At 45.6% G+C, this 19022-nt stretch overlaps 3 protein-coding genes and 1 non-coding gene across 11 annotated transcripts in view; 3 read left to right on the top strand and 1 right to left on the bottom strand.

Annotated features, from left to right (window-relative positions):
- Positions 1-4327, top strand: part of LOC130528718 (rho GTPase-activating protein 44-like) — a 30888-nt gene extending 26561 nt beyond the window's left edge. For 3 of the 8 annotated variants that reach the window (XM_057038411.1, XM_057038395.1, XM_057038417.1), the window contains 4 exons: positions 631-1170; positions 1878-1993; positions 2491-2877; positions 4062-4327. In XM_057038411.1, coding sequence (XP_056894391.1) covers positions 631-1170; positions 1878-1993; positions 2491-2877; positions 4062-4216 — 1198 coding nt within the window. In that variant the 3' untranslated portion in view covers positions 4217-4327. Of the gene's footprint in view, positions 1-630; positions 1171-1877; positions 1994-2490; positions 2878-3028; positions 3083-4061 lie in introns of all 8 variants that reach the window. The other 5 variants (XM_057038447.1, XM_057038441.1, XM_057038432.1 and 2 more) reach the window with 3 other exon arrangements.
- A 995-nt stretch (positions 4328-5322) lies between these two features.
- On the bottom strand, positions 5323-10453 carry LOC130531724 (testis-expressed protein 47). Its single transcript, XM_057043836.1, has 8 exons — positions 10253-10453; positions 9159-9231; positions 8947-9050; positions 8797-8861; positions 8611-8689; positions 8434-8538; positions 8224-8356; positions 5323-8113 (listed from the first exon to the last, which is right to left on the bottom strand). The coding sequence occupies exons 1-8, from the start codon at positions 10370-10372 to the stop codon at positions 8076-8078; spliced, it is 717 nt and encodes a 238-aa protein (XP_056899816.1). The 5' UTR covers positions 10373-10453; the 3' UTR covers positions 5323-8075.
- A 619-nt stretch (positions 10454-11072) lies between these two features.
- On the top strand, positions 11073-18125 carry ndel1a (nudE neurodevelopment protein 1-like 1a). The gene is made up of 9 exons (XM_057031687.1): positions 11073-11375; positions 13010-13106; positions 14116-14269; positions 15393-15541; positions 15793-15929; positions 16090-16263; positions 16433-16527; positions 16599-16747; positions 17339-18125. Exons 2-9 carry the CDS (start codon positions 13021-13023, stop codon positions 17427-17429), a joined length of 1035 nt encoding a protein of 344 aa, XP_056887667.1. The 5' UTR covers positions 11073-11375; positions 13010-13020; the 3' UTR covers positions 17430-18125.
- On the top strand, positions 14294-14366 carry trnar-acg (transfer RNA arginine (anticodon ACG)). The gene has a single exon. It is a non-coding gene; the product is annotated as a tRNA-Arg (tRNA).
- Positions 18126-19022: the final 897 nt, after the last annotated feature.

The following is a 19022-nucleotide window of genomic DNA, read 5'->3' as shown; positions in this document are numbered from 1 at the left end:
GATAAATAGAACCCAATTAAATCCACGAGATAAAGCGCAGTGGAATTAACAGTTGAATTAGGGTCCGATTTAAGGTTTAGAGGATGGAATTAGACTCAGGAGTGAGTGGGCGTCTTGTTTTATTTAAAACTCCAGCAAGATTCTATAGTGTTGGTGCGACAGCAGCCGTAGTGAACAGAGACCGTTGTGCTCGATAGCTGCTGGAATAAAGGATGTTTGAGGTCAGATAGAACCAGCAGGGTCTCACCTGAATGAGGAGATGCTAATGATCACATGACCTCCGACCTCCTATCAGAAGGCTTTCCCTGCCAACAAATGACACCTCAGGGTTTAGGGAGGGATACAGAGATGTTCACCCCTGAGGTTCTCACTTCCAACCCTGTATTCTTAAAAAAAAAGGGCCAAGTTTGATTAATTGGGTCTTATTTGTCTATAGTCACCAAGAGGGTTCACAACCTTTATGTGCCTCCGACCCCTGCTGACCCCTTTGACCCCTCTGACCTCCGCTGACCCCTCCGACCCCCGCTGACCCCTCTTCTCTTTGATAATGATTTCATCCACATGAACGTCTTTTCAGCCTCTGGAGACCAGCTCAGCCCCCACAAGACTCTGGTATTCTTATCATTGCAGCTCAGACGATGCCTCCTCCAACTGGTCGGACTCCTGTTACGTATATCCCTCCCCCGAGGAGGAAAGGCCGCCCCCACCTTACCCCTTTTCCTCCTCCTCCTCCTGTTCCTCCTCCTGCTCGTCCCACTCACTTCCTCACCACCACTTCTACACCCGAGCAGCTTCACCGGGTGCGCGTCCCGTGGCCCCCGGCCCCGAGTCGGTGCCTCCGGGGCCGTCCGCGCCCACTCGCCGCACTGGCTACAGTCCGCCCCCCTTCCTCCACTCCCTCTGCCCCTCCCCTCAGCAGCTCGACGTCAACTCCAACCCTAAACCCAAACCCAACTCCCTGCACCTGCACAAACAGGCCTCTCTGGCCGACGCCTCGCATGCGTCCCTGTCCGACACCAACGGCTCCACCCTCTATATCAAACCCCCGCTCTTTCTCACCCGTCACGAGCTGTTCCCCGGCTCCCCAAGACCCCCCAACACCCCCCTATCTGCTCCCCCTCCATGGGCAGCCTGTGCCTGTAGCCAGGAGAGAGGAGCCAAGCTGACTAGGTAAATACAGATTTGACTTCCAACACAACACACACACAAGTGGCCTCGAGGAAGAGGGGGATGATAGAGGAAAATCAAGGGGGGTGGGGGTGGGGGGGGCTCCCTAGCCTTTGTCTTATTGCACTCCTTCGGCTGTGATTGCATCGGGGACATAAGATCCATCTTAAATTCAGCCGCTGCGAATGCCCCTGTAACTTTCCACATTAGCATGATGTTCAGGAGACGGTTGCCAGGCAACAAAGGAGGTTCAAAGCGTCCTGCGCCATTATGAAAGTGTGCATTAATGAGTCATACCAGTGGGCCCAGTGAGTGGTAGAGTGCGGCATCAGACCTTAAAAAAAAGAGTAGAAGCCATCGTGGCGGTGCCTGCTGAGGCGGCGGTTAATGACATTGAGCGAAGGATCCATTGAAAGTCCCAGCAGCCTCGGCGGGAGCGGTCACTCCGGGTATTAACTGCGACCTTCAGCGCCTCTGCTCATCGGCATTCTGGCCGTGCCGTAAAAGTAAGGAAAATCCATTAAGCCACCGGGGTTTGTTTGGGATTGCACCACATCGCAGCCTCCATCTGTCGCCAGCCGTGGTCACTCAGGCAATGTGACATTGAACTGCGGGTGTTGTGTTAATAAGATTAATAAGGTTGGCATGTTTTCGAAGAGCATAGGACACAGGTTATGATTCCTGTTTTCTATCCTCCGCTCTCTCCTCAGTACCCTCAAGAACAAGGAACTGTCTCCAGTGATAGGACAGAAGGGAATCCAGGGAACGACGCCCTCTAGTGGGCACTCGCAGCACTCTGAGCACAGTCCGCACAGCCTGAGGAGAGGTAAGAAACTTTCTTCGTTTTAGCCATTCATCTCCCTGCTATCCTGCTCTCTGCTTCACTCCTCTGGTCCATGAGTGTCAAATAAAGGCTAGAAGACTGCAATTAAAATGTCTCCTTCAAATGTAAATGTATCGTTTTGGACCGACAAGCATTGAAATGAAATTCCCACATGAGCAGTTTTACAGGTTGTAGTTTAAAGAAGGTTTTTTGACTATGAAGTTTTTCGAATTTCCAGTCAAACCTATGCTGTCATTCTGAGTGTTGCAGCCAGTATCTTCCCATTCATGCCATTCCAGACATCCCTCCCCCCATTAAGCTCCTAAGTCATTTTGATGGGTCTTGAAGAGACCAGGGGCCAGGAGGGACGGCTAATCCCTCCTTCACCTTGACTCTACCACTCTAATCTATGAAAATTGCTTTATGATGTCATCTAGTCTTAAAGGAAACCTCTGATAATATAACAGCAGCTTCCTGTCTGCCTTTTGGTGCCTTTACAGCAAAGAAATTGGCTCCGACCCCCCCTAAAGCTCCCTACTGCCAGACAGGAGCCATGTCGGACCAGTCCACTGGTCAGCCCTCTCCTGTCAGCCTGTCACCCACTCCCCCCAGCACCCCCTCTCCGTACGGCTTTGGTTACCCACAGGGCTACGCCACCATCAGCTCCCCTGGCCAGGTAGCCCACATGGCCACCACCCCGTCTCTCTCTTCCCCACCGTCGTTGGCCGGGACTCTCACCAAAGCCAGGCCGGTCCCCAAACCCCCCCGGCAGAGGCCCAGTCTCCCGCCCCCTCAACCCCCCACCACTCCAGGCACCAGTCCACAGCCTCTGGACCACTCGACGGGCCTGCTGGACGGTTTGTCTCCTGGGGAAAGCATGTCCACAGGTAAGGGGTTTCAAAGCGGCCATGACGTGGCCACTTATTTTAAAGAGTGATGTCAGAATCTGGGATTATTGACTCATTTCTTAATTACCCAGATAAGCACGGTTGGGCTGTTGTTGTCTGATTTTCCCGACTCTTATTGTCTCACCTGCAGCCGTATGAGCCCAGTGGTTCACTATGATTCTTTGTGTGAGATGGACTCTGTAGGGTAAGCAGGAGTTACTGTGTTGAAGCCTCACACCCCCACACCCACACCCCACCCCACCCCACGCCACACACACCCCGCCAACTGGGAGCCAGCCTGGTTGCAGACGCGTCACACCACCCGGAACTGCAGCCTCTGCGCCCATGTTGGCTCTAATCCGCCCCGCTGCCCCCCCGCATGGTGGCTGCCCCTCATATGATGCATGGCTTACATGGATCCCTCAGACCTTTCCTGCCCTCAGGTTTTCCCACGCCCATAATGCCTTGCACCCCCCCCTCACTCCACCCCATAATGTGCCGCTCACCACAGATCTGGTCCGTAAAAGTTGATGTCTGAAGCAGCTGATGGAGTTTTTGCTTAGTTTGGATTTTTTTTTAGTCAGTAGAAATAGAACACGGCTGTTTTCTTTGGCCATGCAGAGATGCATCATGGGAAACTGGAAAAAGCTCATCTTCAGTTCACCACTTTAGGGTTTTTATGCTCATTTGACTCACAATTCTTAATTCACACACAATATAATATATTTTTGTGTATTTTAAGCAAAATTATTTCAGAATTTTAAGGAAATTCATCTTATGTGCACGATTGTAGATATATTCCCCCCTCAAATTCTTCCATGTCTTCATAATCATTGTAGCACACATCAAAGCAAAGCAAATGCACAACTGTGTGCCCTCGTGGAAATATTATTGTGGTTAAATTTGTTCTGCATGGCCAAAAATAGGTGGACTGCTCATTACATCTATTTGAGGGGGATGTTAATGGCTCCGACCGCCAGGGGGAGCTGTTGTACCATCCATTTAATTAGAGTAAATCAAAAAAGATCTCATTTGGATGAAGCGTTTGAGTGTTTTTTTTTTTCTGGCCATGAATTCATCCATCGTACGATAAGTGTTAATCGTGCATCCCTGATACATATAAAATCTGTTTGTAATTGAATCGATTTCTTTCTTTTTTTAACTTCTCTTCTCTGTCCTGACAGATTCCTTCTGCAACCTGGACATCCCCATCATCGACGTGGAACTGGACGGCATTTTGGACCTCGCCCACATTTCCCCCTTCAGAAACTCCCTGGCATCGACGGATTGGCCCAAAGTCAGCCGAGAGGATTCCGAGGACGAGAGTACGGTGCTATGACGCCGCTGAGACCCCCCCAACACGCCCCCCCAGCTCCCCTCTTCTGTCCGTAAAGAGAGAAAACCTGACAAAAGAATAAATCCTAGGAGGCATCAGGGGCCACAGGAGTTACGCATTTTATGCCGAACGTGTTTTTTTTTTTTTCTAATCTATTTTATTTTTATTTTTGCCTTATTTGATTCACTTGCAATATTGCCTTTAAGGTCACACGTGAGGCTGTAAAGGTTGCTGGGAGAGGACGAGTGTCTTTCTGCTGCGGCTGCTCCTCACCAGTGCTGCACGTCAGTCCTGCCAACGTTCCTCCCCTCTTCCCTCCCCTCTCCTCTCCTCTCCTCTCCTCTCCTCTCTCTCCTCCTCTCCTCTCATGTCCTCTCCTCTCCTCTCCTCTCTCCTCTCCTCTCCTCTCCCTCTCCTCTCCTCTCCTCTCCTCTCCTCTCCTCTCCTCTCTTCTTCCCTTCTCTTCTCTTCTCTCCTCTCCTCTCCTCTCCTCTCCTCTCCTCTCCTCTCCTCTCCTCTCCTCTCCTCCTCTCCTCTCCTCCTCTCCTCTCTCTCTCCTCTCCTCTCCCCTCTTCTTCTCTCCTCTCCTCTCCTCTCTCTCTCCTCTCCTCTCTCTCCTCTCCTCTCTCTCTCCTCTCCTCTCCTCTCCTCTCCTCTCCTCTTCTTTCCTCTCCTCCTCTCCTCTCCTCTCCTCTCTCCTCTCCTCTCCTCTCCCCTCTTCTTTCCTTCTCTCCTCTCCTCTCTCTCCTCTCCTCTCCTCTCCTCTCCTCTCCTCTCCTCCTCTCCTCTCCTCTCCTCTCCTCTCCTCTCCTCTCCCCTCTTCTTTCCTTCTCTCCTCTCCTCTCCTCTCATCTTCATTCCTCAGGGGTTACAAAAAAAACACAAAAAAAACCTCTCGCCCCCTAAATTTCTGTCCCACGTGAGAATTCACTGTGAGTGCGCCAGTGTGTCATTTTCAAAAGTGTGTGTGTGTGTGTGTGTGTGTGTTTCTATGTAATTGTACTATATAATGTTGCACTGTTGGTGTTGTGGAGCTTAAACAGGAATGCATGTTTAGACATTGAGGAAAACACGTACCAGGTTTGCAAAGAGGATAAAAAAAGTCCCAGTCACTTGTCACACTGTATTTATATATTTGATTGGGATATCAGTCGCTGAATATTTATTGTTTATACTGTACATTTTCAGAATATATGATTCAATTCTCACTATACTTCAAAGAGGATCATATTTTGTATCTACAGAAGAGCTATAAAGGCACCGTTCTCTCCAGGAAGTGCGTAGCTGCTGTCAGGGAGCTGTCAGATATATTTTAGCACAGACAAAAACAAAATTCAACAGTGATTGAGTCATTATAAGCGGAGCTGCGCGGGGATTTTAGTTTTTTTGATCTTCCCTCTCAACTGGCTTCAGGGTGGAGGGCTGAATGTGCCGAGATGCTCCGGCAGGCTGGTTTGATGACGCTGCCACCGACGCATTTGGCTGATTCAGCCATTAAATGGGTGCCAGACGGCAGCAGGAGCTGATGGAAGCTGCTGCCCTCCTCTGACAGACCTGGGCTCAAACTGGACCTTCTGCCTAAAGTTTGGTTTAGTTTAGAGATGGACTGAACTTTACCTGAAGCCTGCAGTGAAGGGAGCGCTGTTAAATGGTTCCAATCTCACACACCCCCTAAAAAATCCAGGTAATATCATTAATGAGATTAAAGATGGCGGAACACAGTAGATGCTAAAGTGGTCGTCTCATCTATTAACTTATTTAGTCTTTTTCTATTTCTTAGCTTATTTAATTCTTTAAAACGGCAAATCTGCCGGCACACTTCAGATTCCATGAGGGACACATGCAAAGATCGAGGCGCCGCCACTCAGTGAAGCGACAAGCGTGCAACATCCCATCATATCAGAGAACAGGAGGGGGAAAACGCTGAGATGAAAAGCGATTCAGTGGGTTTTACGTCAAATGCCAGGAAGAGAAATGCAGTTTATGAAGCATTTGCAGAAACCTCTAAAGAGCATAAATAGTTGTGTCTTTTTCCCACCACATAACTTAAAAAAAGAGAACATTTCTTTCTTTTTAGGACTCAAAAGTTTTCGTTTAAGGGAGCGTCTCTGTTTTCTGGGGGATTCCCCCCCGTTTCTGAGATTTTCCACATGACCTCGACCTCACTGGGCTGCTTTACCTTCATGTCTTTGACAACATCATTTACAGGGAGAAAGTTCAATATATACATAAATAAATCTATTTAAATACTGACAAATATAAACGAGGGTGAGCATCGTGACACTATGCTGTACATATGATAGAACGTTGCTGGTTGTTCGGTAGCTCTCGCGGTGCTGCTGCAAAGCTGGAGGAACAGATTATTTTAAGGAATTCCAGAGAATCTGCAGGGAAAAGTTTTCATTTGTGCACCTGACTAAAGATCTCCTCCGTTCAGCACCCGACTGCACAGTTCTGTCCGTGTGCTCTTAAAAACACACCATGCAAAAACGCTCGAAAATGCGGTCCGAAAGACGCTTTGATGTTTTCATTCAAATAAAGGAAGTTGATTTATTCAAAGCTTGTTGCAGAAAGTAGTGACGCAAATGTCTCGTCGGGCGGCAACAGAAGCAGGGATGTGGCGCTTCTCTAAAAAGAGACGTTTAAAAAGAGAATAATCAGATCCTCAGAAGGTGTTTTCGGAGGGTCTGTACATAACACAACTTTCTTAACAATAACGGACGGGGGGGGGTTCCAAGTGTTACCGCATCTGCGAGAGTGCCGCTCACGCACTAAAATACTGAAAGGCCTTTTTTCTACATAAATATGTGGAATGTACCACGATAGACACGCTCACCTCATAGGTTAGGGTGAAGTCGGACCGCGTGTGTGTGTGTGTGTGTTGGTGACATGATGAGGGTGATGTGTGTGTTGGGTATCGACGTGTTCTATGTGAAACTCGGCATGCTTTTTAACCATGCTTATGAAATAATGTCTCATTCTGGTCCTGTTGAAATGTGCTTGTATTTATTTTTACACGGTGAACTAGATGGAACTTTATGAAGGGCGGAGGGCTCGGCGGCGCCCTCTTTTTACTCAAACTCTCCCCCAATTCTGTCCACCGTTGATTTCAGAGAGGTTGGGAACATTTTCAGTTCAGGTTTTTGCCCATGATTCCAGATAATCCCAGAATTTTGGAAGTTCAACCCCCAAAGTTGTTATTTTTTGTTTCCTTCCGGTCAACAAAATTGAAATTTCAACTCCATTTTTCATGTCAGAATTTAGGATTTACAACCTTTGTAAAAGTTAATCTCGGTTATGTCTCATTCGGTAGTGCTGTACATTCCACCCCTTTTTATATGAAGCAAGAGGAACTGGGCCTGTGTGAGAAGAACACCAGTAGAATTTCTGTCCAAAATGATTTGAAACAACTACGTTTTAGAGAGAAAACATGCTAAATTGTTAATAATGACAGTCGATCCGCTGTTGATGCAGCTAAAACGAGACGGCAACAGAAATTCTGCTCGTGTCAAACTGGTGGAGTTTGGAGGAAGGTGCCTTCTCCAGGTCACGTTCTCTCCAGGTGGAACAAACTGTACAGTTACGTTGAAAATAAATTCGTCATCATTCATCACCATGCTTCATCAGAATGTTCAAACTATTAAATCTGTTTTTTTTAAATACTTCACTTGGATTTCCTGTTATTTTGTCAGTAATGATGCCCAGTTAACAAGTTTTATTGAACTCAGTCCAACAGGAGAAAAGAGGGAACCTCACAATAATGCGACAGAACGTTCGTTACATAAAGCAGCTTTTACAGACGCTGGTTGGTCCTGTCTTCTGTGAGGACGCAGTCCAACCTTTGACCTTGGGTCCACAAGCGTTAAACCCTGTTGATGGACTGACTTCGAACAGCTTGTCCTGTTCAAAGAGATCGTTCTAAGCATTTTTATCGCCCCCTAGTGGCAGACCACAGTAAAGCGAACAAGCTCCTCCCACTTCCTGTATTTAAGGCCCGAAGTGCTTCTTACCGAAGTCCATTCTGATGTTTAGCGGCGAGTCGTACAGATGGAGGTGATCCTCTAGACTCAGGAGGTCATCTTGTCCTAAAAGCTTCAGCACAAGATCCTGAGAGATGATGAATTCCCAAGACTCTGGAACGCGCTTGGAGACGTATCCGTCCGGTTAGAAATCATTAAAGAAATTAAATTCCCACAAAGGGCAGAGAAGCAGGAACACACCTTGGATGTTTCCAGTTCCTGCAGCGCTGACAGAACCATGCAAACCAGACTCTCGGTGTTCTCCTCCTCCTCGAGGCCCGGGACCTTCTGACCTGCAGCGATCACCTTCAACAGACCACGACGATGATGAGCGTCGCGGCCGTCGCCGTGGGCAACACCGTACAGCGCAACACAAACCTTGTAGCTCCACTGTTGGAACAGCCGTCCGTGAGGGTTATGAAGCAGGAAGAGAACCTTGGATTCTTCCACCATGGCACTAAAGTAACAGGTTGCCTGGTTTAATGAGATCATTTCACCACCAAATACCCCCCCCCCCCCCCCCACGCTACACATCTGCTGCCACATACGGGGGCAACATCTTACCGGTTTGGATGTTGCTGGAGCTTTTTCAGGTCTTTCAGAACACAAAGGAGAACCTCTCTGGATGACTGTTGGAGACACAACAGATCTGATACAGCACATCTCTGTGTGGGTCCTGAGGACCCCCCCCCCCCTCCCCCGCAGTCAACCTACTTCAACGATGTGCAGCACACACGAGGGATAAATCAGCAGCTGGCCGGTCATGTGGTCCAGCTCAAACTCTTTACTGAGCTGGAAGTGGACCTTCTCAAAGTGCGCTGTGTGGAAACAGACAGCAGAGCCGTTAGTGCCCCACATTCAGATACAAAGATTCTTTTACCGGTGTAGCTGGGAGGAGGGGGGCTGGGAAAGTACTGGTGACTGACCTCCCAGTTCTGCCCTGACGGCAGGCTGACAGAGGAGCCGAGAGACGATGATCAGCTGCTGCAGCACGATGGTCTTTGGAGACAAACAGGGAAGGTGGAGAGTAAAATTACAATCGCGCCGACACAGAGACTTTCCTCATACATCCACAGGATCTATTCAGCGTTGGCTGGAAATGATAAGACAGACTCCTGAGAGGGCTTCTGTTGTAGCGGCGCTGCAGATATACACACCTCCCCATCCTTCTGTGCAACACGCTGCTGACATAAAGTATTCTCCGTCACATCCTCATTTTCCCCTCTGCCTGTTCTCTCTTTTTCTCTGGCTGTGTTCATTTTAAGCAGCGAGGAGTGAAGCCGACTCGGCTGTGTTGGTGGAGACGTATATCCTGGAAACCTATTGTCCCGCACGCGCTATAAAACCAAGCCTGGTACAGTCAGACATAAACACGTGAGCCAATCACAAGTGGACATTTTAAAATGAACTAGTCTCAAAGTCTGGTGACTTTGCTGTTTTTTTTAAAAGATTCTAATTCTGGTAAATCACTCTATCTTTTGGTTTGGAAATTGGACTTCACTGTCAAATACCTGAAGGTCTCTTAGATATATCAAGGCTATGTAGCCTTTTGTGTTTCTTTTCGTAGTTGCTGCCTGTGGTGGAAGTTAATTGACACCAGGGGTGTAAAGGCCAGTTGTGATCATGATTGTTGCTTTAATTCAAAGATCCTTTGACCCTACAAAGGCGGCGGGAATAGATCTGTTCTTCTTGTTGCACTGTCAGTTGTGGAGATTAATCAGTGCATGTTTAGGCAATGAGGGAAACATGTATCAGGTTTACAAAGATGATTAAAAAAAAGAAAATCCCAGCCACTTCTCAGACTGTATATCAGTCGCTAAATATTTATTGTTTATAATGTACATTCTTAGAATATATGAATCAATTGTCACTATCCTTCAGAGGACCATGTTTTGCATCGATGGAAGCGCTATAAAGGTGCTATTTTCTCCAGGAAACAGCTGCTGTCAGGTCTATTTGATACATTGTTAACAGATGGCTAACTTTAGCTCTGTTAGCATTTACAGGCTGCTCAACAAACCTCCGCCATTTTGCCCTGAAACACATCCAACACTGTGCCCGTGTGGGTTTCATCCTCCTCAGACTCTCTGTTTTCCCACGATTTGGACGAAAAACTTGGTATTTTGGCTAAAGCAGCCATGACACTTGAAACTCGGGCGTCTTGGCTGAACACTGTCGCCCTGGCAACGCGGTCAGGATGCGTTCAGGTGACCACAATATGGCTGCGTTTTTCTCACCACTCGTCAGCGTCTACAATAAATGCCAGACTTTTGATTGGTCAGTAAAGTGATTTTTATTTTTAAGGAGTTTAGACTGAACACTATATACTGCAAAAAAACAACAACATTTCTATTAAGTATTAAAGTTCTATTAATTTTAACTTCGTTTCGGTTATTAGCCAACATATGTGAACGTCATGTTTTTTAAATCAAATCAAATCAATCTTTATTTATATAGCGTCTGTTACAATGTTTTTTTAAAAACCTTTTCTTCACAATCGCGAAGGAAAGAAGTACAAATAAAATCATTAATGAATAAACCTCTTGAAAGTTATGTCGTGCATGTCTGACCAACAAGTATTCACATACAGCTTAATTACCCCAGATTTGATCTTTTAAGCTTTTTGAACATCTTATATGGATTTATTTTTTGATTTCTCTATGCCTTATTCTTTCTTGGGGAACCTCACAAGTAATTTAAAAATATTATATTTACAGAGTAGTGTTATAATATTTTGTTATATAGCAATCAGTTGGATATATTTTGTTTCTTGTCTTCTTCTTCTGGACCAGCAGGGGGCGTAGGGTGGCATTGCGTATGTTGTGCGCAGTAGTGATTCTCGTAAAGCCAGTGGCGCAACTACGAACCCAATCCACGCCAATACTATTTATTTTGGCTGATTTATTATTGCAATTCCTCCGAAAATAATTAGTCAAGAAAAACAGGAGTGTGTTAATCCAACGCCTTAAATACGCTTAAATCGACCCTGTCTGGGAACCTTGACATTTTGGGCGGATTCTCCTTTAAATGCTCCACTGGGAGGCGGCGGAGCTCGGCAGAAGGTGGAGGAGAAGGTCGGTCCGTCAGCACGTAGCCAGGAGCAGAATGAACCCATAAACACCACCGTCCGGGGCGATGTTCAGGTAGGCAATATTGTACAATTTTAATCTCCTTTGGGTTGTATTTTCTATCCGAGCCGTTTACATTTAAAGCGCTTAAACTCGCTGCACATCTCCGGCCGATGGTGAGATCGATGCTCGGCTCGTTTGGAACACCCAGTTTGAACAGCTGAGCTCAGCATCATGTTATACCCGAACCCGTTTCCATCTTTTAAATACTGAAGTTGCATTTGACAGCCTATCGGTACGTAATTCCATCGGGTAATAAAAGACGGTTCCGATTCATCCCATTTTTATCATATAGGATTTATGTCCGTGCTCAACAGGGTCTCCTTTAACCTCTGAATATGTGGAAATAATAAATAAGATCATCTTTTGTGGTTTCCCTACAACTATATTTTTATTTTCTACTGTCCTTGTTAAGATAAAGATCTGTCTGAGATGAGATTTAAATGTAATTTATATATATATATATATATATATATATATATATATATATATATATATATATATATATATATATATATATGAAAATACACAGGTGTGAAACTGTAAATCTTGACAGTTTTCACCATTTAATCCATTTTAACTGGTTCTCAGATGGTGGTTTAAGTTCAGAGTTGCTCTGAATTTAAGAAAGTAGAAATTTAAAAAAAAAAAATATATATATATATATATATATATATATATATATATATATATATTAGTCATTGAATAATCGTAGAATGAGGTCTCTAAGTTGCACCTATAAAGACAAATTGAGAGTTTTTACCATCTCTAACAGCTCAGAATTTTAATCAGAATACCCTGTAGTCTGTAAATTAGACATTAGAAGTGCATGTGAGAATGCTGAGTCATGTTCTGAGTCATGTTCCCTTGCACATGTTTCAGATAGATCAGACATCAGGCTGTATTTCAGTTGCAGTCACGCCTTTACTGGGCCGCTGAATAAACATTATTTATTTTATTTTATTATTTTATTATTTATTTATTTATATTTGATGAAGCACATCAGAGCACCACGCTGCTCAAATATTGTGTCTGAAATAACTTTTCAGTTCCTGCAGGCCTCAAAGATCCTGTGATATAATCTGAAACCAGAATATTCGGAGAATTCTATTTATGCAGGAAAACACCCAGCAGACATCCGAGCGGCCCTGAATGGCTCCTTGTGTGCCATGAATGGATGCTGCTCTGTTTCCTCCCTTCATTTCCAGGAATGTTTGCCTCCCTTTGCTTGATTTCTGTGCTCTGCAGAAAGAGAAAAGGCTGTACAGGAACAACATCATCAGATGTAAACCAAGAAAGATTAAACAGATAATAATAATCTTAATACGTGGAGTGGTTTGTACCGAATCACTGACCCTGACTGGTTATGTTTATAATGGGCTTTGTGGGAAAGTCACCGGGAGCGAATTAATGGAGCCCATTATCCAAGCGTCCTCGATTGTTCACACGTTTGTAAAACCACATTTTTTATTCCTCGTGTAGAGTCAGAGGGTGCATCTTTAACACAATCCTGCATTGAAGTGAGATTTCCTGAGTTTTGTGGGCCTACAGACGTCAGTCAATAGCTTTTACTTTGTTAATATTGCAGAGTTTGTATGAGATGTGACTTTTCTTTGTCCTAATCAATCCTGTTTGTCTTTTATTTAAAGATTTGTTGGCCATGGAAGCAGATATGACACCAAAATTCTCCTCAAAAGACGAGGAGATTGACTTTTGGAAGGCACTTTCCCTCAAATACAAAACCAGGTATGTCATTATTTTATTTACTGGTCTGTTATGACTCGAAGACATGTATAGAACATGTATGGCTGATTAAATCCACATCTGAATGAGAGAATACAAAAAGCAGGAGCGGCTTCTGCCCCAGGAAAAATCCAAAATTTACCATAAATCTGATGACCGGAATAGAGGCTGACGGCGCCACCTGCTGTTTGTGAAGCGACATAACAGAATAATGAATGATGTTGCTTATATTATATAATAATAAAATGTATTAATTGGCCCAAAACCTGACGTGTTCCTTTGGGTAACAGATTCTACCTCTGGTAAAACCTTCATATAAATCCAGCTGTAAATAAATTCTGTTACAGACGAGCCACAGCTGATGAAATGACAATCTCAGCCAGGGCGGAGCTGGTCTCTGTAAAGATGATTCTGTTTGACCTTTTAATCATTTAATCCCATGGGTAATGAGAATGTGAGGAGAAAACACCACTTTCATACTATAAGATTTATGATGCTGGCTATTCTGCTGCACTGACCTGTTTTCATTTTGGGCTAATAACTGTTAAAGAGCGTCGGTCTGCAGCCGCCTCACGGTTCAGAGGGAGGCCGAGTGCTTCCCTGGCGGGCTGAGAGGCAAACCTTTCTAAATGGAATCCCTGGCTCTGTGCCACCGCCATCGCTCTCACTCCCACGATGGCTTGGTTCCTTTATTTGCCATTTATAGAAAGCAGAATGGGTGCGTGAGCGCTCATGCCTGCTTGACTCAACACATGCTTATGTCACTGCGACCTCAAGCTGAAGCCCCTCAGTCAGATCTGGGCCTGTAAGACTTCTGCAGCATTGGGGTAAAAAAAACTACAGCAAAACACTCTGTTTAATGCTGTAAACAACATCAAATGTCCATATTTTTTACCTGGAGCTCAGTGGTCCAGTGAAAAGATACAAAAATAAGCTTGCGCAACATTTGATGTATTTTCCCAGCATGCTTTGGGGCCCAACCTAGTTCTGTCTGGTCTGGATGTGCCCACAGCTTCCAGGAGGCTCAGGAGGAGCTGCTGGAGTTTCAGGAGGGCAGCAGGGAGCTGGAGGCCGAACTGGAAGCCCAGCTCAGTCAGGCCGAGCATCGCACCAAGGACCTGCAGTCTGAAAACCAAAGACTCAAGAACGAGGTCGAAACACTCAAGGTAACAGCAGGAAGTGGAACCTGTGGGCCAGTGGCGCAATGGATAACGCGTCTGACTACGGATCAGAAGATTCTAGGTTCGACTCCTGGCTGGCTCGCTCTTTTCAGACACACGCGTGAAGAAGGTTCTGCCGTGAGATGTATCATCACGTGACCACGTGTTGTGTCTCCATCATTGATCAAGAAGAGCTGTTTCGTCCTGGCCCTGAAGGCTGCGTCAGTTCCCCCTCTGACGTCTCAGGAGGCCACAATGGGGGTGAAGTGAGGTCGGGCCCCAGCCGCTGCCCCTTCCCCCCCGATTTCAGCACTTTCTTCTGTGTATTAAAGAAGCTGTTGAGATGGGGTCAAAAAGGGAAATCAGAGTTGTGAGGACTTTGTTTTCCAGTGAAGATGATTCTTCCCGAAAGGCTGTGAATCAAGTCTGAGGTTAAAGTGCTGACGTCGGCGCTCATTAATCAGCACCTGCTCTCCGCTGGGCTTTATGTTTACACATGCGGCCCATCTCCGAGACTCTCATGCATTATGCATCAGCTTTGTCTCAGTTTAATTCCCAACCAAAAGATAAACCTCAGCGTGAAATTTATTCAAAGTCTATTTGACTCCATTGAGAGATTTTCGCCTCCTGGAGGTGCAAAGGCGACAGAATTTCAAATGAGAATCAACCCCACGAGCGCTGCTGCGTTTGGCTTCTATAAGACAAAAACTGTTCAGGTGACGTCACCTTTCCATTTTAGGAACTGTGACACGGCCAAACAACAACAACAACAACAACAACAACGTCACCTGATGGGTTTTGATCAGAGTTCAAAAGAAACCAACAACTCCTGCTGAGGATGTCAGTCGGACACGGTGGCAGAACTCTGAAATATTGTAGAGGGATATCTTTTATAGAACATCTGCAGCTTGTTTGGCCGCATTTGTGTCGCCGCGGTAACGACAGATGTGGGTCAGACGCACTCGGAGCTGATTTTCCAGCTGATTTTGCCGCCGCTCTGGATGTAGGTCACCTCCCAGTAAAATGAGCGCGGCGCTGAACAATAGATGAGGTCGCTCCTCTCCTCTGGATCCAGGTTAGGTGGATCCAAGTTGCTGCTCTTCATCCTGTCCAACGCTGTCGTTTCCAGGACAAACTGGAGCAGCAGTACTCTCAGAGCTACAAGCAGATCTCCATGTTGGAGGACGACCTCGGCCAAACGCGCAGCATCAAGGACCAGCTGCACAAATACGTGCGCGAGCTCGAACAGTCCAACGATGATTTGGAGAGAGCCAAAAGGTAAATCTTTATAAAGAACTTTATAAAGTACGTGTTGATCATTAATTTACAGTTCCTGTGGAGTTGAAAACAAACGTAGCGGCGGAAGTTATGAGAAACCTTGACTTGATTAAAATGAGGAAATTGGATCCCTCAAATTAGACTAAAATCAATACTTCATTTTCAAAAGCCTGCGTTATTGATCTTTTATTCCGGCCCCAGAGGACGTTTCCTTCACTTTCACCCCCCTCATTTTTTAACGCGTGCATCAGGGCGACCATCGTGTCTCTGGAGAACTTCGAGCAGCGTCTGAACCAGGCCATCGAGAGGAACGCCTTCCTGGAGAGCGAGCTGGATGAGAAGGAGTCGCTGCTGGTGTCGGTGCAGAGATTAAAGGATGAAGCTCGGGGTAATTATTGACTAGCTTAGACTCGTTACCCTCCCCGTCCCTCCGCTCCAGCTCATTAACATGCAGCGGCGCCGATGCCCTTTCTCTGTCAGTCACCACGGACGCCCCCCTTCTGAGACCCTTTTCTTAATATTATTGGTGGTTTTCTTCCGGACCTTAGATCTGAGGCAGGAGCTGGCCGTCCGTGAGAGGCAGTCAGATGTGAACAGGATGTCGGCGCCCAGCTCGCCGACGCAGGACAGCGAGAAGATGGACTCTGCGGTCCAGGCGTCTCTGTCTCTTCCCGCCACCCCGCTGAGCAAAGGGCTGGACAACGCCTTCGCCAACCAGACGGGTAACAGCTCCGCATCCAGTCGTTCAGACACGGACGGCTCCAGAGAAACCATCAAAATATATATTTTACATTTCTAAATCCCACACTGTCAAAAGTGAAAAGATTACAGCAGTTACATTTTTTTCCCACAATGCAATGCAGTGCTGAGCTTCTGTCTTTCCACATACAGCACTGTCAATTGCATATAGCAGCAATTCACCATTGACCCCCTCTGCCAGGATATCAGCCCTCAACATCGTGAGCGATTTGCTGCGGAAAGTCGGGGTGAGTCCTCCTTTTCTTCCTCCTCCTCCTCTTCCTCCTCCTCTCCTTCCTCTTCATCACTGTTTCCGCAGGCTCTGGAGTCGAAGCTGGCGGCCTGCAGGAACTTCAGCAAGGACCAGAGGGCGAGGAAGGCGTTCGCTCTGGACAACAGCAACGTGCTCAACGCCAACACGACCAGCCAAACGTTTCAGTCCTTCCATACGTCGTATTTTGAGAAGACGTGAGTGAACTTTAACCCGTCTGCCTTTGGTAAAGGTTGCGCTGTTGGAGTCTTTACTGTTGGATTATTATTGACGGGGAGCTGGGGGGTCAACATCCGTCTAGTTTCAGTCACGTGATTGATCTGTTGGTGATTTTTTCCTTTTTATGTTAAAATCAGGAATAATAATCAGGCTAATCTGGCAACGAAGAACTCAGGTGGTGGTGCTCGAATTTCTGCTCTGAATATTTCATGTTTGACGAAAATCTGTATATTCATTTTTAGGGATTTTTTTCCTTCTTTGGATATAAATTGTTTAAACAGTTAAGGATTTTAACACCAGTTCTAAGGCTGGGAATTCTCAGAAGCATGTGCTAATTATTAAAAAATAGCTAAAATAATAAATATTTCACATTAAATTAGTTTAAAATAGTCCCAGTGTGACGTGGCTGTTGTAGATCCTCTGAAAAAGCTATTTAACATAATTCTGGGACAACTGTCGTGATCTGTAGGTTCAGCCGTTTCACAAACTTTCTGTGTCTCTGCTCGCTCCTCTACTGGGCTAAAAAAATCACCTAAACCAGCTTCTTATGATGTCACCGTTTCCTCCAGGGCCACAAATGGGCTGAAACCTGGAGCCCTGACGGCCATCACAGCCCCTCCGGCTGCCTCCTCCCCCGGCCTGGTCCCCCTCGCTGTGTGACTCCAACCCCAGAAAGTGAAGCAACAGCTGATACAGCAGAATTGTCCTGTTCAGCCCCCCCCCCCATCATCTGTTACACTGCTGTATTTATGAGTCCACGTGTGTGTATTTGTGTTTGGGTGACATTTGCTCACTGGCTCATGTAAAGTTGACGCCCCTTCTTCTCTTCGCACACCTTTCCTCTGTGAATGAGACTCTTAAAAAAAAAAAACAATTATGCAACCAATTAATGATTTCTACTGTGAATTTTTTCATTCCTTTCATTTACCAGCAATAACATCAGTTCAGGTACGTGCACTCGCGTCCACTGCTGACTCCACAGGTGGGTCAGCGCGTCTGGATGGGTCTGTCAATAGTTTACTGTCAGGATTTAAAGGGTCTTTGTGTCATTGCAGTGAGTCAAACACAACATCTCTCTGAACTATGTGACATGATGTGTAGGTATGGTCATATTGATCCATTATTTATAGATGACCGGTTAAGAGGTGACCTCATTGTGTCGAGTTCATTTATATTGTATTCTATAGTTGGAAAGTGTTTTTTCACCATTTTATAAGAAAGTAAAGCACTTTGATCTTGTGGAAAATTCCTTTTTTTTTCATTTGAGTGCAATATTGCCTGTTTAAAATGTGGGTTTAATTTATTTTCTGATTTCTTTTGAAGCATGTTTAAATAAAAGATTTAAAAGGGGGAAAACAGTTTGCAGCCATTTTATTACTCCAACTTGTATTTATTGCTTTTTCAGAGGATGCTCTAAATTGATTTCTCCTCCCAACTGTCCAAAACTTGATACCACATAAATCAAGTATTTTCCTTTTTCCCCCACATGTGAATCATTCCGATGAAAGCCGATAGAGGGTGTCGGTACAAATGTAGGAAAAACGAGCTTTTTTACACGTTTGTAGAGCGAAAGCTGCAGAAAATCTAAAGGACAAGCTTGAATTTGTTAGCAACACTGCCCTCTGCTGGAAAAAGAAAATATGAGTTTTCGAATTTCACTTCATTTATGCCAGTGTCTGAAACAAAACTACATTTCCAACACATTTGCGGATAGAAACCACTTTTAATTCGAACTGATACTGTGTTTATTTGGACATAATACCCGTTTGTCCTCGCCAGAAGTCTCTCATTATGGATTATGCGACGGGATGATTTAAATAAATCCATTATGATGGAAAACCCCCAACATCAGGGTCACGTTTACAGCCGTGATTCAAGCTGCACACCACAACTGTAAATCTGAACATGATCTCCAGATGTGCGATGTGTCCAACACTTCAGGTGCTGCTGGCTCCTCTCTTCTTCTCAATCACCTCCTCTATCTGCCTGTGTCTCCTCTCCAGGACCTCCATCCGTTTGGCGTTGTTCCTTTCTCGCTCCTGCGCCCTGAGCTCGTCCACATCCTCAAAGAACCTGTGCCTGCACCCACAGGCAAGTTTCACCATCACGACATGAGAAAACATTTAAGAATATCATTAATTAATTCATCTTCACATGGTTTTAGCTGCCCAGGGATTGCAGGTGGAAATTAGTGAACACAAACGTTCAAAGAGATTTTAAAAGCTAAATTGAATGAGAAGATAACATTTACAC

Source organism: Takifugu flavidus, chromosome 1, assembly GCF_003711565.1.
Source record: "Takifugu flavidus isolate HTHZ2018 chromosome 1, ASM371156v2, whole genome shotgun sequence".
NCBI lineage: Eukaryota > Metazoa > Chordata > Actinopteri > Tetraodontiformes > Tetraodontidae > Takifugu > Takifugu flavidus.
The sequence above is the reverse complement of the archived record's forward strand: the minus strand, read 5'-3'. Positions and strand labels throughout refer to the sequence as shown.